Here is a 24,272-nt window from a genome sequence, read left to right as displayed (position 1 = left end):
AAGCAAAAATTCTGATTTTGAAAAACTTGTGATATCCACCACTGTTTGACTTAGAATTTTCTGAGACTGCTGGAGATATTTTGATATTATGTATGATGTGATTTTTTTGATGTATTACAGAATAAAACATCTTGGAAGATCTACACACACTGTAGTAGTAGTAATGATGTAGTGCTAAATGGCCAATGGGTGCTATAAAATTACATATTGGTAATAGATTCAACGTACAAGATAGACTAATGGAGTTTAAAGTAATAGAGTATAAAAAGTTCACTGATGTAGTTTCAAATGCCACATAGCAATCAATCTTTAAGAAACTGAAAGCTATTCAGAAACAATGACCTGCATAAGGTATTAAAATATCCTTCTCCCCGCCCCCTTTTAACCACATACCTGTGTGAGACTGGATTTTCCTCATATGCTTCAACCAAAACGAAGAATCACAAGAGGCTGAATGTAGGAGCAGATATGAGAATCCACCTGTGTTCAATTAAGCCAGACATAAAAGAGATTTGCAAAATCGTAAAACCATTTCACTCTCTTCCCTAATATTTTGTTTGGAAAAGTTTTTTTTTTCATATAAACATGTAATCCATGTTATTACATAATAGTTTCATCATTGCTACTTCTAAATAAATTAATATATTTTTAAAATCTCAGTTTTGATCTCTGATACAGTGACTACTAATAGATGCAGCCCCTATAAACAAAAGTGGGTGGAGTCCTCAAGTTTTTAAGGATCAAAAGGTCTTCAGACCAGAAAGCTGAAAAAACATTACTTTAGCCTCATCCCATTCTCAGGGTCAGTGTTGACACAGGAAACCTGGTGCACCAAGAGGGATTACATGAGGGGCTTCGGAAGTCCACAAGCTGGGGAGAGCTACAGGCTCCATCTCTGAATTCCTGTGCCAGGGCTCTCCCAACACCATGCTATCTCTTGAGTGTGGTAGCTTGGTTTGGTGCCATTTCTAGCAAAAGTCAATAGGAATAATAAATAAATAAAAAGGAGCTTTCCAATGGGTGGGAGAAAATGAGAATATTGATAAGGCAAAAAAAACTAAGCTAGTGCTAAGCCAATTCCATTGGACTGCTTCTTCAACACTCCAAATGGGCCAAAATGAGGGGTGAAGAGGAAATTTTATTAAAGATGAGAAGCAAATGGCAGAAAAGGGACTTACTGAAGATCATTTGCACATTTAAACCCTGAAAAGAATTTTTGCAAGCCCGTATTTGATAGCAACTCTTCTTGAGGTCATTAGAATTATGAGTAGTACTGCATTAAAACAATGAGAACTGCCCTAGGTTTTCTCTCTTACCACTGACTTCTTATTTTTGAAGAAATATCTATTGTCGTAGAAGTTGTTAACATTCCCTATCTTCTGCCTCTGAAGTGGAGTTGCACTGGAGTGGAATTTGTAATAAGCACAATATCCTCAAATGTGGAACTCTGCTGATCATACTTAAAATGAACTGGGAATTTTGTTAGTATCTTTAGAAAGAAGAAAAGTCACTAAAGCACCCTAAATAAACTTAAAAAGTGTTTTCTACATTCTCCTGTTCTGGGAAGTCAGTTTTCAAACCAAATAAGCGAGTAACTATAAAAACGGATGTAAGTTGCTAACACTTTTCAAAGACTGAAATGGCAAGTTATCTAGCTAATGACAGTGGGCGCTGTGCTTCCAGAAAGGGGGGCAGGACACCAGAGTATTCCTGACGTGAATATGGCAGGGGCAGGAGATAACAGATAGATGTATAATTTATTACTGCTTACTTTCCACAATATGATGGGTAGAGAATAGGCTCAGGGAAAAGGAGCCCAAACCATGCGATGTAGTCCTTTTCCACAGGTCCATTCAAGTCTGAGGGTCGTGTCTCCCAGAAGCCACTTGCCTCTCCCTGCGGCTGGGCACACAGTCAGCCCCAGGGGTCCAGCACAACTGGGAAGCTCAGGATGCAGAAAGCCTGGTTTTTAAAGATGGATCGCACTAGAACTGGAACCAGACCCTAGCAGCCAACACCTCTGCGAGCAGAGACTTTAAGCAGGCACTTCTGAAAGATATATTCACAACTAGAAAAGATCTACACAAAGTTTTATTAGACCTCAGTTTCGTTTTGTTTTTCCTCCCCTGAAGAGCTGGCTTAAAAACTTTCTTTTTTCTTTTCTTTTTTTTTGAGGGGGGGGTGATGAGAAGGGGTGGTGGTAGATAGTAGGTATTTATTTGAAACGAAAAAAAAAAGTATCTGGACTATTGCATTTAATCATGTATTGTAATTGTGTTACTCTACCTTTTTGCATCAGAGACAGATATACAATGAACATTCAGTTATCACAGATTGCACACTAGATAGTAATTCTTCAGGCCTTTTACATAACCACCAAAGAACAGATATTGGATTCTGCAATATAGTACAAAAGTCCACAATCAATCCAGTCTTAGCCAGTAACTTCAATTTACTTCTGTTGCTGTACAAATAATTGGCCATTACTAGGGCTTACAAGTTAATAACAGGACAAAAAATATACATTGCACTGACACAAAAAGTCAGCTGTGTTAATAGTCATGCAACAAGTAACCAAACTTGCTGAAATTAAAAATACTTTCTAAAAACAGTTTTAATGGCATAAATATTTTATACACAGTTCATTTACCAAAACAAAATGTATTTAAATGATACAAAGGAAAAATAAGTTTCTACCAACTTTATACATAAGAAAGTGCAAAATAACTTATCTAGAGTGTTTTGCTATTATTCAGACGGATGGCTGCTAGGGGCAGCTATTCTTCTCTTCAAAAGCATGACATTACAGTTGCACACTACACACGAATGTTAGAAGACATGGATGGATGGATGGATGGATGGATGGATGGATGGATGGATGGGTGGGTGGGTGGGTGGACAAACTACTACGAAGAGCAGGCAGAAGCCCTGTGAGGTACTCTCAGAGAAAGAATACGGACCACACAAAGGTGGATGTACATGCTGAGAATATATGTTGGTAAACAGATTTACATGGAACACAGAAGGACATCCAGAGGAACGATTAGTTTACGTAAGTGAGTGTACTTGTATGTGTGAGTGATTTGTGATTTCTACATTAAAAGCAAAAAGAAAAGAAACCCACTGAACGAAACAGTTGCCCACAGCACCAGCTGCCAGAGGAAATACTATCATGAGGGTTTTGGTTTCCACCTTCTAGTTATGGAAGTTGTGTCGGAAAGTTTCAAAGTGTTCATCCCATATAACTTCATATTACATAGAGGAATAACCTTTAAGTAACTACATACAGACATTCATATATTCAAGTCTTTAAAGAACATCTCTGCCATTGGGTTTGGGGTAAACATGGTTTGTGGACACAAGGAGGACGCCTCTTTTAAAAAGTGTAGAATAACACTGCTACAACTTCATCTCTAGGGCCGGACAGGGGCAAAGCCCATGATTATGTGAGAGCACAAGTCCTGCAACTGTTGAACATCCAGCATTATTTATTAGAATTGAAGTAAGAAGGTGCGGGGGGAAGAGGAAGGTGGGGAGGAGTGAGACACAGAAAGGAAAACAGAACACAACTTTTCTTCAAGTTAAAGTATTAATGCCAATAATCCTTTTATTAACAAGTATATTTGAACTTTTAGAAATGGAAGTGTTTTAATCAATTTTGATATGTAATCATAAATAGACTGTAGGCTCAAACCTAGGTAAATAAAGGTTTAAATTTAGTAAGCATAAGGCACTAAAGCAGCCTTTATATTTTCTCTTGGAGACCTAGTTATCAGGAAGAACAAATTTGTTCTTAAGCTGGTTTCAGCCCATTAGGTACAAGATTACTATTGTACCAATGCCTGTTTTTGAATGCATGTGCATATATGTGCATTTTAGTGCATAAGTGTGCCTGTCACCAGGGCCTAAAGATGAAAAATCGGGAAAGCCAAAGCCGCTGTCCTTCGTATGATAACTCCATGAGGTGTGAAGGCCTCTCCTTCCTTTCTTGGGCCATAAATGCTTCTACATTTTTCAAATCACAGGGCTTTTAGAATTGTTCATAATATTATCGCTAAATATCTGAAAATGTTAAAATCTAGATTAATTGTTTCATTTGTTTTATATATATATTTATATATGTACATAACACACATTTAAAAAAATCCCACCACCAAAGCCTTTTTTCTGTAAACTAAACTTATCTCTTAGCCCCCACCAGCTTTAGTCTCCCTGGATTTGTGTGTTCTGTATCCAACTAGTAGAACAAATTAAATAACTAAATATTAAAATACTGTAATTATATTCATAGCAAAAACAAAAAAATAGACATTGATACAGTATAAATCTCACGGTTTTCAGGTAGATGGCATTAAATGGTAAAGGTTAAGTATAAGCAGTTCTGACATGATCCAGTTTTACAACAAGGTTTATATGTTAATTCTGTACACTTTTTTCTTTTTTTAACCCTTTTTTGAAAATAAGCTATAGTAGAACATTAGTGTCACCAAAGACACATACTTCTTATGTTCTATGCAGGAGAAGCTAACATGGGTTACATGCAAATATGTTTCCATTAGCTGAGGCAGGGCTGTTTCCTGAACTGCGTCGATTGCCCGACCACCGCTATGCAGTGCTAAGAGGGGATGCTGTGACCAAAGGGCAGTCCAAAGAGAAGCTTACAAGGGGCCTTATGACATTAGAACAACACTGAGGTGGTGCGTAGCCATGTGTGAGATGTAGCAACGTATGACATGCCCAAAGATTTCCAGGGTATCTCATGACCAGACTCTTATTCTCCCACACTGTTTCCTAAAGAAGGTCCACATGACACTGTTTTGGTTACTAGCTTAGGTTAAGTGGAGATACTGCGGGCAACTTGAAAGAAATGACATCAGGCACATGGGCTGGGTTTGAAAGGGGGGGGGAAAGACCACAGATAACGTCTTTGAGGATTAAAAAATAAAACATATTTATAATTAATTGGTGAGCGATGTCAGACAAACCGTAAGTATTTCATTGAGTTAGTGGTTTAGTTTGAAGTCTCATGTTACAGGCAGTTAAGTCCTTATTTAGAAAAAAGGCCTTTGTACCTATTTACAATATACACAGTTACTTGCAAAGAAGTCAGATTTACAACTATTTTCTAAAAGCCTTTTTTTTTTTTTTTTTGTAGTCGTTGGTTTTTCCAAATAAGGATGAGGAACTCTACAAAAATGAGACGCAAGAAAAGGACAGTTAATACGTGAGGATTTTCTCTTGGAGACAGCTATTGTTAAGGGAGAATCGGATATTGAAATGTTGCTCCTAGGAACCACCTTGTATTCTTCTTGTGCTGTTCACCTGAATAGTGTCTGCCCCATGACTGTACTCTACACCCGTTTATTCAATGTTCCCTTTGAATCCCACACTTCAAACACGCGGTATGAAGAGATGTGTAAACGGAGACTGTTTTGATGCCTTCCGAGCTGCGAGTTGTGACAGGGGAATAGGGAAGGGGGTCTACAGACCGTGGTCTCCAATCGGCTTGTTGAATCTTCAACAATTTCGAGGCCCATCTTCTGAACCCCTCTCATGCTGTAAATTGTAATAACAGTTCTGACAAACACGTACCGGGGATGAGATTTTCAAGCGTTTGATTTCTGACTGAAATCGGCTGCACCTAAAGGAAAGGCAAAATGAGGTAGTTATGGGTCTTCTCCATGTTTGATCACTGGGCTCAGAAACACGAATTTAAAATCTGAATGGACAGCTTGTGGCATAACGCCCAAGACCGTACAGGGCCAGAAGAATGCCCAAAGCCATACTGGTTTGGGTCATGTGGTTTGACCAAGGACCAAAATGAGTGCTGTATTACTTGTGTCATTCTATGAAAAAAAGTAACATTAAACCAAGGCAAGCCATTTATTTGACTGCAGAGAATTGAAAAAAAAAAAAAGATTCTCCTACAGGATGAAGCCAAGGAAGTGAACATCTATGAGGCTACTCTTCCTGTGCAAGATGGAAATGCATTCTTCCTCGTGCCCTATAAACGTGGGCGGTATGCCAATGTCTTTACTTGGAGCGAGCCTGACTTTTTTCTCTTGGCAAGAGAGGACTTACCACCCATTTTAAAAGACACTTTGGTCACTATCAAGTTCCTTTGGGCTTTTAAACACTTTGGTTCACTCCTCAGTCATTTCTTAAACAGGTAGTTTGGCTTTTCTGTCTGGTCCAAATTTTCTCATTTTCTGTTTACCTTGACAGAATTCCCTGAAGTGGACTATACTTATCGAAGTCAGAGTCCTTCATAGAAAACATTCCTATTCCCGGCCTAAGGCAGGGTATGACCTTGGGTGTGGCACTTCATCACTTTGACCTTGGCTCTTCACAAGACTGAAACAGAGTTTTATTTCTTCCATTAGACCAGTAAAAGTACCCAGAGAATACATGAAGTGCCACCAGCCGAGGGGGTTTAAAGAACTGGACTTTGAGGAGACCCTCAGGAATGAAGGCTGGCAAGCTCCCTCAGCAACAGAAGGGCACAAAGATCACGGTAGAGCCGCGCCCTCCTGGACAGCATTCCTTCTGTGCCTGCTCTGTCAAAATCAATCACTTGTTTGGTTTGTTTTTCAAATAAAGCCTCCCTCCCACATTTGAGAGCAATAGATAATTTAAAGAATTACCTACATTTAAACAGTACTTTAAAAATTAAACTCTACAAAGAACAGATGTGTGCCAGCATATAAATGGAGGTGCTGACTATCAGAAATTATTAGATTGGGGATTTCCCTGGTCGCACAGTGGTTAAGACTGCGCTCCCAAAGCAGGGGGCCCCGCTTCAATCCCTGGTCAGGGAACTAGATCCCATATGCATGCCACAACTAAGGAGCCGGTGGGTGAGCTGCAACTAAGGAGCCCATGTGCTGCAACTAAGGAGCCTACCTGCCATAATTAAGACCCGGCGCAATCAAATAACTAACTAACTAACTAAACATTAAAGAAAAAAGAAATTATCAGATCACTAGGCTTTACAGAGTGGGTGTCTCAAAGCACAGAACCACAAGACAGAATCCTCTGCCAGCCTCATAGAAATTCCTATAAGAAACGGCTGGCAGCAACATTCTGCTGCTTCATCTTGAATAAGACTTCCCAGGAGAAAAGGAAGACATTAGTCTGAAAAAAATTAATAATTATAATAACACTTCTTACTGAACACCTATATTACCAGACTTTGCACCTGGTGCTTTACAAAACTCATACACGATTTCATTTAATTCTCTCAACACCTCTATTGAGCAGGTGTAATTATTCACATCTTACAGATGAAGAAACTGAAGCTCAGAGGGGTTAGTAACGTGCCTGAGATGGCACAATGGACAGCAGCCCAGGGAGCATTTGTCAGTGTAAACCCAAGGCCACCCCCTTTCCAATAAGCCAATGCCCCTCAATAACTAACTCAGAAGCAATGATACAATTTGCGTTTTCTGTGAAAGCATCCCTCTAGTAAGGCAATACAAGCATTAGAGGGTACTGCCCATGGGATCTTTTCTGTTGTCTACCATGGAAAGGACTGTACATGCATATGTGGGACCCCAGGGTATAAAAGACATGGCATCCAAATCAATGGTGATGGGACAGCTGAGTCTTCATACTGGGGAAATATAAGTGATCCCCACCCCATGTCATACTCTCAAATAAATTCCAAATGGATTTGGACCTAAAGACCTCAACATGAAAAACAAAACTTTGAGGACTTCCCTGGTGGCACAGTGGTTAAGAATCCGCCTGCCGATGCAGGGGACACGGGTTTGAGCCCTGGTCCGGGAAGATCCCACACGCTGCAGGGCAACTAAGCCAGTGCGCCACAACTACTGAGCGTGCGCTCTGGAGTCCGCGAGCCACAACTACTGAGCAGCCCGTGTGCCACAACTACTGAAGCCCGCGTGACAAGAGCAGGTGCTCCACAACAAAAGAAGCCACCACAATTAGAAGCCAGCGAACTGCAACAAAGAGTAGCCCCCGCTTGCCACAACTACAGAAAGCCCGTGCACAGCAACGAAGACCCAATGTAGCCAAGAATAAATTTAAAAAATAATAATAAAAATGAAAAAATAAATACCAGGTGCTTTGCATATATTAGCAAAAAAAAAAAAAAAAAAAAAAAAGAAAAACAAAACTTTGAAACTTTTAAAAGAAAATAAATAAGGCTATCTTTATGACCACAGGATAGGGAAAGATTTTTTAAGACCAAAAAACAGCAAAAGTCATAAAAAGCAATACATACTACTACATCAAAATTAAAAACTTGTGTGACAGAAAAAACATACATAAAGTTAAAACACAAGCCACAGACTGGCAGAAGATATCTGCAAGGCATATGAAAGACAAAGGATTAGAGCCCAGAATACATAAAACAACTCCTCAAGTAGGGGGAAAAAAATCGAAGAGCAAACGCAAAAGGAAAATGGGCCAAGTTACCCAAGAGGAAACTCAAACTGGCAATAAGCATATGAAAAGATGTTCAACCTCAGAAGCACTGCAAGTTAAAACAACAAAGTAATACTGGCTATCAGATTGGCAAAAGTGGAAAAGTTTGGCAATACCAGGTGTGAATAAGAACTGGGAGAACCTGCATATACTGCTGGCGGTGGAGTAAACTAGCACGACTGTTCTGGAGAGTATTTTGAATATCTAGTTAAGCTCACGAGTATGTCTACCATCTTCAAGTCCATTCTGAGGTTATCTCCTCTAGAGAAATTCTAGCTTGTGTATTAAGAGAGCATTTATACGGGTGTGCATTGCAGCATTGTTTGAAGTACTGATAAAATGAAAGAAAATCCCTTAACAGTCCGTCAAAAGGGAAGGAGATAAATACTGATATATTCATACAAAAAAAAAATGACAGCAGTTAAGATGAAATTATTAGAATAATAGTTACTTATGTGAATGAATTTCAAAAACAATGTTGAGTAAAAAGAAAAATAACAAGTTACGGAGGGGTACAGACAGGATGCTATATTTATGTAAAACTGAAAACACAATAAACAGTAATATAGTGTTATCTATGAACACAACGTATGCACTCAAAGTAAAAACACATGGAGAAGAGGGTGTGATGGGTGAGGGTGAAGAGAGGACTTAAAATGAATCTGTACTGTTTTATATGCAAATGTGATCAAATGTTAGCACCTTCCCAGCCTGAGTCACGGGTGGCCATGTGTTTGTGATGATTACCTCTGTATTTTCCAATGTGACAAATACTTCACAATGGCAATAAAAAAGAACAAGGAGGAAGTGAAGGCTGGTTTAGACAGACACAGCGCACTGGAGCGGGGAGCCCGCGGCAATTCAGGACCTAACTGCCGGGCATAACGCACATCCTCAGAGCTTAACCCACAGACACTCAGGAAGCTTGTATCTCATCTTACTTCTGGCAGAAGAGCTGACCGCAGTTCCTGCAATGGTGCCGTCTTTCCGTGAGAGAAAACCGCACGGAGCAGCCCGAACAGCTGTCCCCTCCTTCGTCCTTCACCCAGTGGTCAGCGGCAGAGCGGCCCGGCTGGTCACTCACAGACCAGCTGAAAACCCGGCCTCGACTATCGCCCACGAGGATCCTACTGTGGTCCCTGCAGGAGACACGACGCAGAGTCACCGCATGGAAGGCCTCGGCCCCGGCACCGCCATGCGGCCCGAGAGCTTCCGGTGACGCCGGTTCCCAGGGGTGTGTGCGCTGGGGAGGGGGTCGTGCGTGCAAAGGGACAAAAATGGGACTGAGCCGGAATGTACGCTTCCGTTTCAGCTCCCCTGGAATCGAACCGTGCCGTACCTTTGAAGAACACAGAAGGTAAAGTTTTCGTTTTTGTTTTACTTTTTTCTGAAGGCAAAGCTTTTTGGTTTTTGAAATTCGGAAGTGAAATCCACACACCGGCAGGTTTCTTCTTCTGATTCGTCTGTTGGAGCCACACATGATGATGCAGATGAAACCTGTGCTCCCAGAGACTGCCTGAGTGCGTGCGCCCAGGCTGAGCCGATGGCCCCGTGGGGAAGAGTGGCCGGAAGAGCCTGGACACTTACTTGGAGACGCCCAGGGCAGTGATCTCGGCCGGGAGCGCGTTGTCCTTCCGGTCGAAGGCCGTGTGCATCGTCAGCTTACTCCTGAACACCAGCTGCCGTTCCCACCGGTACCCTGGGGTGGAAAAGTGCGACGTGTGACTGACGAAGTGAGGGGAGCCAGCGTTTGGTAGGTGCACCCTAACCCGCTGCCCTCAACACGTCAGGGTGCTGCAACACAGCTCCGGCAGCCTCTCTGTTCTCGGCAGCTGCTGCCTCAGTTAGAGGCACAGCAGTCTGGCTTGACACTGACCATGGACCAGGTCAGGCCTTCACAAAGACACACACGGAGAAGGGGAAATCCTCAGTACAAGACGACACAATTTCTCCGGTTGAGGGTGCTGCCCCAACTCTATCATAGGCAAAGATACCCGTGAATACAATTTTATCTGTCTGTAATCAACAGCTTGCCCATTTTCAAAGGCTTTCATAATCTGTGAATGAATGAAGCTTTGGTTTGAGGTGTTTTTCTTTAAAAAAATGCCCAACGTATTGCAAACACCATGGCAGGAGAGAATGCCCAAGGGCCTTTAAGTCTGCCTTACACAAGAAGAAACTTGAGGCCCTCTTTGTGGGAGGTCTCGGTCACAGGGCTGGGGCAAGGGAGAGCTACAGCCCACTGCCTCCGTCCACCAACCCTCGCGCCACCCACAAGAGGCGAGAAACAGACACCAGACTTCAAGTTACCGGGCTTCAATCTGCTGAAATTCCGCGCTTCAGCGGGATTGGGGTGGGGGTGATTAAGGGGAGCCTGCAGGTGAGGTCTGGTCTGGCCCTCTGAATAGTTCACAAATACGAAGCCGTCTTTCTCGTCGAGGCTGAGCTGGTCGGACCAGCGCCGGGAGTCATCGGAGCCACTGTCGTTACACCAGGTGGCTGTGGCTCGGCAGGAGGCCGCCCGGGGCCTGTGGCTGGTGCTGCTGGGCTGGCTGGGAGTGTCCCCGGGGTCCTGGCTGACGCTCTGCTCGTCTGCTTCGGAGTCACTGCTGTCCTCGTCCTGCGCTTCTGGCCCTGGGTGTTGCGGTGGGAGAATCAGAGAACACACACACGTTAGAGCGAGACCCAGCTTTGTCCCGCTGGTATTTTTCCTCTACTAGTTAAGACACAAGAGACATACTATCTTAAGCTCAATATTACAGTAAGAGAAAATAAATTGCCAGAATCTCCAGCTAGGTACAGATATCAAAACGGTAGAATTTCGGTAGAGTTCACAGAATGCTTTTGACCAAAATCCTTAGCTTGGCATTCATTCTTTCACAACCTGGTCCAAACCTGCCTTTGTGGATTCTCGCTACCTGCCGCACATTCCTGCCTCAGTTCAGCTGGGTGGTGCCAACTCTGCTCTCCACGCAGGCTGTCTGCTCCTCCGTAGAGCTAACTTTGCGCGCTCGGGTTGGCCCTACCTAGACTCACCTTCCCAATCTCTGTGTGTTCCGATGTTACCTATCTTCCAAGGCATAGCTTAAATGCTTCTTTCTCTAAAATCTCACCTGGTTCCTGCAACAGAAAGTAACTCTCTCTCCCGGACTCCTTTAACAGCTGTACGGCTCTCACCTATTTAAAATTCTCACCCCACGCTATTACTTTCCGTCACTCTTTCTACAACACAGTGGTCAGTTGGAGAGAAGAGGTCCCAAGCACAGTGCCTTCCATATAGCAGTCAATATAAATGCCAACACAGATGACCGAACTGTGGATGAAAGCTTTAATTTAGAGCTTTGTTCTTCCTCCTCTTTCCATTGTTACTGTGCATTTCTTCATCTCAACTCCCTTGCAATAAAGTCTACTGCAGGGAAAATTTATGGGAAATAAATATATGTAACTGGAAAAAAGGAGAGCAAGAACGAGTGAGCAAGCACCAGCCCACTACAAATATTTTTTAGCAAGACAGATACTTAACTTGGCTTATGATCATGAAAGTCTTCAAACAGCAGTCTTTGAAGCAGCTTTGATTTCCAGAGAACCACTAGCTTATCTTCCCTTTCACCCAGGCCACTGCCCTCAAGTCCCACCACTTCGACACTGTCCCAAGTCAGTCCTTCCTGTGGGCTGCTCTGCCGCTTCTGCCAAACTTTGTCCACAGTATGAAACATAAGGAAGACGAAGACATACAAATGTCTCTCCTCCCCAAATCCAACCCCTTCTTCTATCTCTCTTATTCATCTTTCGCTGTTATCCACTTACACGCTTTGTTAAAAGGAAGGGAAGGGACCCACTTCTCACTGGACCACACAATCCAATGTCCGACACACTATAGTTATTAATCCCCAAATACTAACTGAATTGAACTGAATTTTTAGGTCTCCAAATGCCCAGATGACTTCCTCAGTGGAGCTACATTTGACTATGGAAATTTACATGCATTAAAGTAATACAATCTTTAAAATGTTCTGTCCACCGGTTCTGGCAAAGAAAGTAAAGACTACTTTCAGCTTACAAGGACAGGGGATTTGTGTCTCTCTGATAATAAGCCTTTTTCCTTAACAACTCCCTCACATCGTCAAACTCACGCTGAATTCTCAGTGTATAAAAAGTAACCATGGAGAGACGATTTAGAGGTTGAACTTAAAAAACCCTGTTCCTTTCTATGAAGTGTCTTGCACCAACTGTTCTAAATTGATGAGGGGTAACTTCTCTGGAGATTCAGTAACCCAAAGCACATCTTAGCCTGATTCTCTAGCACTGTTTCCAAACATTCTGCATAAATATAATCTATCTCTATTATTTCACTGGAAAATTTTAAAGTGCTTCACAAATAGCAGATAGCAGAATACAGATCACCAAGCTTCTGTTTGATGAATGTTCTTCTTGAGCAGGTCCAGGGCGTGGACCCTCGTCTGCCTCTGTGAATAGTTTACAAACACGATGCTGCCCTGTCACTCACAGGGAGCTGTTCAAGTGAAGGGTGAGACAGATGTGGGACTGAGAAGTGGCCCTCTGACCCATCCAACACTGCGCCCTCTGGATCTGCTTTGTATTTTTCAGAACCGAAAGCCCAAGCCTCTGGTATTCCAGGAAGCTTGTAACTGTTATTTATTATGGGATGTGGGAGCCGACCACAAAGACACGACCACAGGGGTGCTGCCTGGTGAACCAGACAGAACTGTGCATGCCGGCCCAGCTGCCTTACACACTAGGCAGTGATTCTGCTTCTGACAGCAACGCCCAACGTCAGGCTCTTGCTTATCTCGGTTGATGTAAGTTTACGCATAATGACTTAAAAAAAAAGAAACATGAAAACTATTGAAAAACTTTTTAGAAAGTATTAAATACCTATTTGTGCTTCTGGACAGTCTTCCTGCATTTCTAGGACTTCAACAGTCTCAGGAGCTGGTGTTTCAGGAACTTGCAAAAACTCCATTCTCCAAAACTGAATTTAAGTAAGTATGGAAATGAAAAACAGTTGAACTGATTACAGAAACAATTTACCAGTTACTGGATGAAGATTGGTTCGCAGGGTTAAACAGATAACTTAATTCCTGTTATTGTGTATAGTTAATATCCCTGTTATTTTGAAAAATGTGGCAGGGATTGCTTACAAATAAACAGTTCTCCCCAAACCGTGTTCCATGAGATATGAGTGGGTGTTTCATGGTCGACGGAAAAGGACTGGGGTCAAAGAGATTTCAAAAACATAGTTCAACTAAGTACACGTCTTTGGTTCTTACAAAACCCCCCGAGAACCCTGCATATACTAATATATACTCTAGATCTCCAAGAAGGCATACAGGAAGCAGGATTCCCAGACATATTTGGCTACGGAGCTCTTCACGATGCCCCACAGATGGGTTAACGTGGAATGCTGCTCTGCAGACAGCCGGCTTTAGGGTGTGCCTGCTGTCTGAGGTGCAGGGTGTGGCGTGGGACTGGCCGATGGCCTCATCGTTGCTCAGCATGTGACTGTGATTACGAGGGCAGCGGCCAGCGGCTCTCTGCTTTTATAGAGTGCAATTAATGAAGAAAGACACAAAGAAAAATCTCCTGAGAGAAAAACCCAAATATTAGAACAGACTACAAAGGTAAATACTCTGTGGATTTCATTTTCGGTAGAGGCCCAAGGCATGAGAACTAAGAAAAGGATAAAGTATCTAGGATTCAGGTGAAATCATACAGGATCCTAGACAGGGAATGAATGGATGACCTGAGGCCCCTGGAAGCATCTTCTAGCTCAGTGATTCTCTGCAGAGGAGACACAGTCCCCGTTTTCCCTAAGAAGCCATCTGACAAGCTGAAAAGGCAATACTTATGCAACCGACATTTTTAGCAATCCCGACGTGACATGGAAATCGTGTTTAAGTGATCTGCTTGTGTCAAGCTGTCAAGTGGCTAGCAGCACTAATAGATCTACCTAATGGGAAGAAGAGAAGCCGAGTCACAGGTGTTCTCCGCGTCTGATAACCCCACGGCCAAGGTTTGTTTGCATCTGAGTGAGAGTCTGCTGAACAATACGACAACCTCCAGGTGTCCCTCAACTGTGGACAGCTTCAGAAGTTTCAGGCGAACCACGGCAGCAAATACCCTAATGCGTTTCCTCACAGCCGACTTACCCGGACCACACCGTCTGAGTGTCCTGTGACTATGACATTCTGTGTGTCCCACTCGTTCATCTCCGACACGCAGCAGCAGATGATCTGCTGGCTCCTGCCTGTGAATGTGTTCACACTCACGACGGGGTTCCCATTGATGCTCCACACGTGGATGTACGTGCCAGCGCAGGACACAATGTCCCCCTGAGAAGGTGAAGAGAAACTTCACTCACTCCAGATGACGTTCTCATTTCAGAAGCAAACGGAATCCTTGGCTTCGCTCTTTGGAACCCTCTCAGTCCTCTGACTAGTGACTGGGGAATTTCCGAGGTAGCCTGGAATCCAGTGCTTGCCGACTTAAAAAAAATACCCCAGGGCTTCCCTGGTGGCGCAGTGGTTGAGAGTCTGCCTGCCAATGCAGGGGACGCGGGTTCGAGCCCTGGTCTGGGAAGATCCCACATGCCGCGGAGCAACTAGGCCCGTGAGCCACAACTACTGAGCCTGCGCGTCTGGAGCCTGTGCTCCGCAACAAGAGAGGCCGCGATAGTGAGAGGCCCGCGCACCGCGATGAAGAGTGGCCCCCGCTTGCCACAACTAGAGAAAGCCCTCGCCCAGAAACGAAGACCCAACACAGCCATACCATACATACATACATACATAAATAAAAAGAATGTAAGCAGACAAGAATAGCATTAAAAAATAAAAAATAATTTAAAAAAAAAAAAAAAAAAAAAGAGGGCTAAAATTGTTAAAAAAAAAAAAAAAAAAAAAAAAAAAAAAATACCCCGAACAGCGGCCTCCTTAAGGATCTGGGGTCGCGTGGAGGCTGCGGCCAAGGTGGTCGTGCGTGGAGACGGGGCGGGAGCCCTTGCACGCTCCCAGCCTATACCCCCGCGCAGTGCTGAGCCCGCTTCATTCCAAGTCAAAGCTGTCGGTAACCTGAGGGGTGATGAACTGCTCTTTTTCCTCCCGCTATTTACAAAATCTATCTATACCTTCCACGGAGAGGTAGGAATCCACTTAGTTTTATCAAATGAGCCAAATCACCGAAACCATAGGGTAGAAGAGAAATCTGTCAGTCCATGTACAGCTGTAACTCTCTCCAATTAGTGCAAAGATGAAGTCCTGGTAACGCTGTAACACCCTATTTAAAAATTTGTTATTCACAGTAAGAGTGGGGGAATGAGGAAAAAAAGAAGAAAACTAGGATATAGGTCATTTCTTGGCAAACTGAATAAACCCCTAAGACTCTCTGAGCTGATAACTCAGGTTTTCATGAGTTCTAAGGATGGGAAAAAACTAACCTTTTCCTTCAAATTCTACCAGGTTGGGGGGAATACAACCTGGTAAGAATACAATCCACTACTGTTAAAGGAAATAAGACACTTCCTGAAGCATCTACTCTGTGTCAGTTAGTGTGGTGGACCCTTTAGACATCCCAAAGCTTATTCACCATCTCATGCGGCCTCCCTTACCCCTGAGACAGCCTGACTGGCCTGATGCTAGGTAGTGGCTTCAGAAATGATGTGGTGAGTTTCAGTACAGGCAGTAGGCACATGAGAACCTACAGAAATTGACAGATGGTCATCAAAAGCAGAGGGAAGGTAGAAACTGAACAGCAGTACTAACGCAAGAAAGAAGGTAAAGGGGAGGCAGGGGTGGCATGATAAGGCGGCCTGGGGCTTTTCCAAACCACTGTCTCTGCTGGTCTTGCTACTGTTTTCTCCCCCCACCCCCCGCCCCCTTCCTCCCTCTGCTCTTAGTCTACCAAAGTGGCAAGAACCAAACCAAAACCCAAACAAAAATAATACTTAGCAAAGCACTGCTGTGTCTACCTCTGTATCAGCCCCTGAACCACCTCTGACAATGCGTGTCAGCAGCTGAGTTTTAATTAATGGCCTCAGTCTCTGCAGGAGACGGGGGAGAGCCACTCCACGCTGCACTATGCAAGACCTTCTGCAATTACTCCAGGGTGCCTCCATTAGAGCAAACCCTGTGGTTATGAGGGCTGAGAGTAAGAAGAAGAACCAAGGGCAGCTGCAATGTAGCTTACGCCCAAAGTGTAGAATGAAGTAAAGTAGGCTTGACAATGGCTGAAAAAACATAACAAATAGAAATCTTTTCATGAGTTATGAAGAGATTACAGAAGCATCTTAAAAGGGAAAAATCAAACACATCCGTAGTGTCCGCAGCAACTACTGCAATCCAGTGGGTGTATGCTGGCTCAAATAACAACTAACTATAAATAAAATTGTCAGCATTTGAGTGAAGAACAACCCCAAAACAGAGTGCTTGAAATAGTGCAATTAAGCACTTGACTCAGAGCAACACAGCGGGGGTCAGAGTGGCTCTGTTGCGCTGACATTTCCATAAACCTCTTAGTGCGCTTGTAGGACCAGCCCAAGGTGCTGTCCTAAAGACATTTTAAGCCTTTCAAATATACCAAAAGCAAATTTGACTCTTTTATCCCCACACGCTCCCACTCATTCCCAACTCTGATTACCCTTATTATTATGAGACATTCCAAGTGCCATTAACTAGAACTGAGTAACTTCCTTTTTCCTTTGAGTGGCTACAAGGTATCTGACTAAAAGCACAGTACTGAGCAACTTCTGGCAGAAATTAAAGATGTAGCCTCCCTCAGAAGGAAAGCTGCCTGTGGGTGATGGTACGACATGGCTAGAACTACCCTGCGCCATGTAGGCTGATCCCGGGCAGGGCTGAGGGGAAGAGTGGGAATGGATGTTTAGAGCTAAGAAGTGATGAGGCTGCGGGGGTGCTGGCTGATCTGCAGGACTGATCCGCCTATGGGATCATCTGTCCCTTGGACACAGAGACCTCAGTCTCTCAAAACCTACCGTTAGTGTCCCCTGTTTACCAATACGCCTCGGCAATGACTATCCTCCCCTCCCTGCTCAGTCTGCATGGGGGGCTTCTACGCCGGTGCATTTATTTTCTTCTGATTCGTTGTATTTTTGAGAAAAGATAATTTCTTTGATAACTTTGGAATCTGTTTAGAAAACAGTTTTACGAGAATTTTTCTCTTGTTTGGGTACCCAAATGTTACTCTTTCCACTTTATATAATAAATACTTTGAGTATATTTCATAAAACTTCAACAATTTTAACAAATCCCACAAATTCCTTGCTTTTAAAAAAAGCGTATTCTAGAATATTTTATTTTGAACCAAATCTTGCTCTTTAAAGTATGCTGCAGTGACTGGATTTTAAGACAAAACTGCTCTCTGGGTTACAAACTTTAATATCCATTCGCTTTTGCAAACAACATCTAAAACAAGTGGCTTTTATAAAATGCATGCTTATCAACTTAGAAAACACTTAGAGCCATTTTTTATTTATGTAGGCCAGAGCTATTTGTCTTCCTACATAGAAACCAAGTGGCCAATTTACTACTTACTGTTAATTCATTGATACAGAGAGCAGACACGGGAGCCCGATGGCCTCGGAGCTGGGTTAGGAACGACAGCTTGTTCAGATCCCAAATGATGCAGGTTCGGTCACGGGACCCGCTGACGATGATGTGATAGGCTAATGAGGCGGTGGCACAGGTGACAGTATCAGTGTGGCCAAGTAAGGCCTAAAAGGAGAACAGACAAAACCAGCTGACCACAGTGGCAGTGCTCTGCACGGGACTCCAGGAGGGCCGGACGCGCTGGGAGATGACAGGCGCACATGCTGGGAGGGGGTGCCTTGCACAGCAGTATCTGGAAGGTCTTCATTCTCTTCTTGCCACTGTCCCTGCCTCATCCCACCAGGGGGAAGAGAGAAGTCTGGAGGACTCTGGAGGCTCTAATCTCCATTTTTATATTACTTCTCTCCTGGACTCGGGCCAGTACCTTAGAAGGAGAGATGGCAACTGCAACCCAGCTGGGGTTTCTTCATACCTTTTCCACGTGGAGATGCATCGATTATGGCCCCCAAATTCAGAATTTAAATTCGGAATCTATTCTTTTGTGCCATCAACTCCTCTAAGTCCATTCTAAGGAACTACAATTGGATGGATTTTTAAAAATCCTAGTGCATGGGTGTAGTACGTGGTCCTAGAAAGATACAGGAAAATGCAGTCCTGATGTGTCTGCTGGGCGTCTGTTACTGAACTGGAGACACCTGGACCTCTCCTGTGCCTGAGAGGGACCCCTTCTTCAAACTAGAATAAAAACTTTTCTCTTCTGCTGGAATATGAAGAGAAACAGAATCCAGGGAAATGGCAATGTGGGAAAATAAACATTTTGAAGGAAAAGATTCAGATTACTTTTAGGAATTCCTGAGTATTTACTATTTACTTAATGAGCTGGCTTAAAATTTTGGTGATGCAGACACCCTTACTGTATACTTAGCAAACGCCAGAAGGCTGTTTTAAGTAAGAAGTACTTTCTACTGAGGGGCTACAGGCACACTAGCTTCGAAGTCCATTTTCTAAACTGAAAACACTGGAAGCAGGAGCGTTTGGATCAGCAAACTGCATGCCAGCCTTTTACCTGTTCACGTTGAGACCGTGTCTCTTACAGGCTCACCTTTAGACCCAGCAACCAGTGAAGCTTCTGGACTACAGAGACGGTCATTGGTGTAAGTACGAGGGGCTTAGTTCTTTCCACAGATACTTAAAACACCACTGTTTGTTTGAACCTGGCTTTAAAATAGCTTTGGAGTCAGGAAGAACTGCATTTATATCCTGGCTTTACCACAAAGTGTGATGTGGACATGTGTCTTAACCTCTGTAAGCTGCGGTTTTTTCAGGTGTAAATAGGGCTAATAACGACCTTGGAGAATTTCAGGATTGGAGTTTTTACGTTTTTTAAAACCCTAGTACAGTGCCCTGAACATGGCAGGTGCTCAATGAATGGCAGATATTGTTAACACTACTTTTCAAATGTGTATCAAAAAAACACCTAGATGTAAACTCCATTAAAAAGAAAGCTTGGGGCTTCCCTGGTGGCGCAGTGGTTGGGAATCTGCCTGTCAATGCAGGGGACACAGGTTCGGGCCCTGGTCCGGGAAGATCCCACATGCCGTAGAGCAGCGAAGCCCGTGCGCCACAACTACTGAGCCTGTGCTCTAGAGCCCATGAGCCACAACTACTGAGCCCACGTGCCACAACTGAGTCCTTGCACCACAACTACTGAGGCCCGCGCACCTAGGGCCCGTGCTACACAACAAGAGAGGCCACTGCAGTGAAAGGCCCACGCACTGCAACAAAGAGTAGCCCCCGCTCAATGCAACTAGAGAAAGCCTGAGTGCAGTGGCAAAGACCCAACGCAGCCAAAAATAAATAAATAGATAGATAGATAGATAGATAGATAGATAGATAGAAACCTTTATGGTAAATTCACATATCAAATATTAAAAGATGATAGCTTGGGGCTTCCCTGGTGGCACAGTGGTTGAGAGTCTGCCTGCCAATGCAGGGGACACGGGTTTGAGCCCTGGTCTGGGAGGATCTCACATGCCGCGGAGCAACTAGGCCCGTGCGCCACAACTACTGAGCCTGCGCGTCTGGAGCCTGTGCTCCGCAACAAGAGAGGCCGCGATAGTGAAGAGGCCCGCGCACCGCGATGAAGAGTGGCCCCCGCTTGCCGCAACTGGAGGAAGCCCTCGCGCAGAAACGAAGACCCAACACAGCCATAAATTTAAAAAAAAAAAAAAAAAAAGATGATAGCTTAATTATAAAAGGATTCTTGCTTTGATTAAAAATTTATAATAGTCAGTACATAACAAGTGACCAAAAATACATGTTAATAATATCATCAGTGTTTCTTCAGAATACATTCATGAGTTTGTCATGTTCTTAAGCATTATGATAAATGAAGAAACAGAAGAACAAAAGAATCAAAGATTTAATGGTCTAGATGAATGAAAATCATCCAGAAAAGAAGTTACTATGAATCAGTAGCAAATATAACTTGGTTTGCAAAAATTTAACCTACATATAACTTCTGAGAAATATTTATATTACTTAAATATATTAAAATAAAAATTACCTAAAGACAACTTACTTCAGATTTTAAAAAAGGACAGCTTGGATCATTTTCAGAAATAGTTATCTTCTGATTTCATTTCCTTTTTTTAAGACCCATTTCTAGCAAAAGAACATACGTTGTTTGGTTTTGTCCATTTATGTCTAAATCACCTTGGAATTAAGGACACTTTGTAGTTTCTCTAGAGTGTGGGCAGCTGGGATGGGCTACGTCCATCTCCTACACATCCTGTTACCTGTTTGAGAGTGAGGGTCTTAGCCTTTTCTTTCGAGGCACCCATCTCCCACACACACACGACCGTGCTTGTTCCACCTGTGATGACCAGCTTGGGGTTGGGGCAGATTGCACAGAGAATCTGGACCCACTCTGACAAACATTCATAAACTGTCACTACCTGTAAAATAGAACAGATGTGAGACATGCATGCCATCAAGCACTGCAAACTCCTGGGACACAACGGACATACCGAGTGAAGGAGAACCTCTATATTGGTCTCCCCCAGGCAAATAGCTGCGCATGTGCTGGACTGGCTTCAGTTTAGCAACACTTTACTGAAACTCTACTCTGAACTCCTCCCTACAGCCTGCTAACTATAGTTGCTGTTAAAAACCATAATAAGAACTTTGCTCAGAATGGGGGTCTCCAGTTTCTCCAGTCTGGGAAACTGACGTTCAGATTGTATGATGCTCTGTGAGATGCAGGGGGTGATCTGGTGAAAGCATGCGTCTGCTGGAGCCAGGTAGAATGCAAAAGGAAAGCATGAGTGCTGCTGTTCATGAGAGCATGGCTAAATACAACTGTTACTGACTTGCACAGACTATGCCCCTCGTGCGTTCAGGAGAGGACTGTCAAGGGCAAACAGAGGGCACCAAAGGGTCACTACATGCTGCCTCTCCAAGAGATGCTTATGGGACTCAAAACAGTAGCTGCTGCTTCTTGGGGGAAGGGGGACAGGTATTCTGCCAGCCATTTAAGAGTAGTGAAATGATTAGTGGGCCGGATGGTGACTCAAAAGGAAGCTCTTCTGGTTGGCAGAAATATTAAATACCTGGTTGGCTAGGACCTCCTGGAGGAATTCTTTGAGTGGGGGGAAACTGCTAGCCCCTAGTACACAACCTTCCAAGAGAGGCTTTTCTGCAGGAAACATGACTTGGCCACTAGCTCCTTTATCCTGACCTGATGCAGTGAAGCGCTCCTTTCCTCTGGGCTGTGGAGGAACAGCTGAGAAGCCCTTGGCCTGGGCTCTCCCCATCCCCATTTAGCAGGATATCCAGACCACGGAAGAGCAAGATTAAATGAGCGAGCCAAGAAACAATGCAAACCTTGTCTGACTCATAGGTTCCCAGCCTGCAGCTGAGGTCTGCGTAGCCCCATGCAAAAGTTTTGTTCCAGGTTGGTGGGATGAGAACCTTATTCTGTTCTACTGCAAGAATGCCTTTGTCTGTACAGACGATTTGTCCCACAGGCTCTTTGAGTTCTATAAAAAACAATCAACACATTAGAACAAGGACAGGGAAAACTAACTTCATTATCCCATAGGGGATGGTAAAGGGATCTCAAATATTCATACAAATTAAGCACCTTGACACCTACATTAAGAAAAAATGACCTTAGAAGTGAGTAGGGCTTGGCTTTTGAGTCTTCCGCAGACCTGCTGGGCGGACATCGACCCTGACTGGTGTCTCCAGCCTGCCTGTTTCTGGACACTTGCTTGGGTTTGGTTCCCAGCCATCAGGCCCGCCTTCTTGATCTCCAGGACTGCCAGAGTGATGTGGGGTGCTCCCCAGAATGCTGTATAGACCGTCAACCAAGCTAGGCCTGCAGGACCTCTCAGCCTGAGGCTTCTTGAAGGAAGGCCGTGACGTTCCCCGAGAAGCCCGGCTCTGCCCGAGGACTCTGCCGACCGACCACACCAGTGCTCCACAACCATCTCTGGGCAGTGGCTGGAGCTGGCACGGGGCAGAGTCTGTGGAATGAGACAAATGGCAGAGAGCTGGTAGCCAATCCAATGAACCAGACTTTGATGCTCCAATTTTTGGAGTTAAGTGACAACTTCAAGACTCTGTAAACCAGTTTTTCATTCTAAGCGAAATGGAGCAGAGCCCTGTGGTCCTTCCCCCTCACCCCCATGTCCTCCGCTTGCCTCTGTCTGTGGAAAAACTTTAGCCAAAGAATAAGTTTAATTAGAGAAGTGAGAAAATGCAGAAACAAAGGAAAACAGTCAAAGGAAACCAAATATTAATAGTCTAGCCATTAAGCATAGTCAAGGACCTTTAGTTCCTCCTCAAGGGCTCTAGATAATGTTCTGAGCCGTGTCCTGTGAGCTGTCTTGTAGATACTGAAACCCACACCAGGTGGAAGACGTTAACTACACGATGACCAGACTGTAGCCATGACATAAGCTGCCAGAATTCTGAGAACTGGCCCCAAGGAAACGGGAACAAACCAACCCTGGAACTGAACTGATTAACTGTACTTAAAACAATCTAGATGATGCTGGTCAGGCCACTGCACGAGCAATTTCAAGATGACTGTCAGGGGTGACTGTGCTGTTTCTGCACGCAGCCCCCTCCCTCCATCTACAAAAGCTCTTGCCCACTGGTTGTCAGTGCCGGGGTTGGGGGGTTGCCTTTGGACAGGAGTCCCCCCCCCCCCGGGGTCCCCACAGTTGCTGGCATCCAAAATAAAGCAAACTTCCCTTTCCACCAACCTTGCCTCTTTATTGGCTTTTGAGAGGCGAGCAGCTGGACCCCACTTTCAGTAACACAAGGGAAAAAAAATCTACTTGGAAAAGTAATTTAAGATAACTTAAGATAACATTAGATAAAAGAGGCTTTTAGCTGGCATATTAAAAACACAGTTTTCTTACTGATCTAAATTGGTGGAACATGGGTAAATGAAGATGACAGAAGTTTTTCTACATGTAGAATATAAAGTTGAACTATAAGGTTTGGTATATTAGAGTTTTCACTATCCTAGCAGAGAGGAGAAACTTGTTGGGTTCTTTTTGATGCAAAATCCAATAGGCCAAAAGAAGAAACGGAAAAGGAAAATCTAACAAGTATTTGGTGATTTAGCACTTATTACAAATTATGCTATTGTTGAGAAGCAAATTTATTATTGCTAAACTAGGATTATTAAATAATCCCACAGAATCATGAATCAAAAGCTTATTTCCTGTCATTTTACCTTTTACAGGTGTTAGAGAAGGCCTCAAGTTGTCTAGATGATGAAAAAAGATCTTGTCACTGGTAGATCCTGGTGGGACCAAGATCCCTGCATTGTCTCCGTTGAGTCGACTCCTGACTCGCTTCGGTGGATGAGGCTTTTTAAATAACTGGTATGAGAGAAGATGACACATTTTATACCGAAGCTAACATTTATTAAGCCCTTTTCTATGCCAGGTATTTTGCTGTTATTTCACTTAAGCTTCACAACAACCATTAGGTATCACGTTATCACATTTGACACTTGAGGAAAGAAATTTAAAAAGGCTCAGAAGGTTGCCAGAGACCTCATGCCGCAGTCAGTGGGGACAGGACTCCTACGCAAAAGCTTGGGTTACCAGCATGCTCTGTGCTACACTGAGCTCAGGAGAATTTTTCAGAAGGAAATTAATCTCCTCAAATGACAGCAGGTTGACAACTATTTTCCAGCGGTGTTTAAAAATTAACCAGTTT

General features: G+C 43.7%; 1 protein-coding gene across 10 annotated transcripts in view; it reads right to left on the bottom strand.

The window, feature by feature from the left end:
- Positions 1–2,249: 2,249 nt before the first annotated feature.
- Positions 2,250–24,272, bottom strand: part of WDFY3 (WD repeat and FYVE domain containing 3) — a 275,484-nt gene continuing 253,461 nt past the window's right edge. For 9 of the 10 annotated variants that reach the window (XM_082391039.1, XM_082391040.1, XM_082391031.1 and 6 more), the window contains 10 exons: positions 23,782–23,929; positions 21,915–22,069; positions 20,828–20,986; positions 18,015–18,194; positions 14,619–14,801; positions 13,345–13,441; positions 10,759–11,082; positions 10,036–10,147; positions 9,390–9,587; positions 2,250–5,641 (listed from right to left, as the gene is read on the bottom strand). In XM_082391039.1, the coding sequence (XP_082247165.1) occupies positions 5,518–5,641; positions 9,390–9,587; positions 10,036–10,147; positions 10,759–11,082; positions 13,345–13,441; positions 14,619–14,801; positions 18,015–18,194; positions 20,828–20,986; positions 21,915–22,069; positions 23,782–23,929 (1,680 nt within the window). In that variant the 3' untranslated portion in view covers positions 2,250–5,517. Of the gene's footprint in view, positions 5,642–9,389; positions 9,588–10,035; positions 10,148–10,758; positions 11,083–13,344; positions 13,442–14,618; positions 14,802–18,014; positions 18,195–20,827; positions 20,987–21,914; positions 22,070–22,185; positions 22,559–23,781; positions 23,930–24,272 lie in introns of those variants that run through there. The other variant, XM_082391032.1, reaches the window with a different exon arrangement.

This window comes from Balaenoptera borealis (assembly GCF_965194805.1).
Source record: "Balaenoptera borealis genome assembly, chromosome: 4".
Lineage (NCBI taxonomy): Eukaryota > Metazoa > Chordata > Mammalia > Artiodactyla > Balaenopteridae > Balaenoptera > Balaenoptera borealis.
Note: the sequence above shows the minus strand (reverse complement) of the source record. Positions and strands in the feature narration are given on the sequence as shown.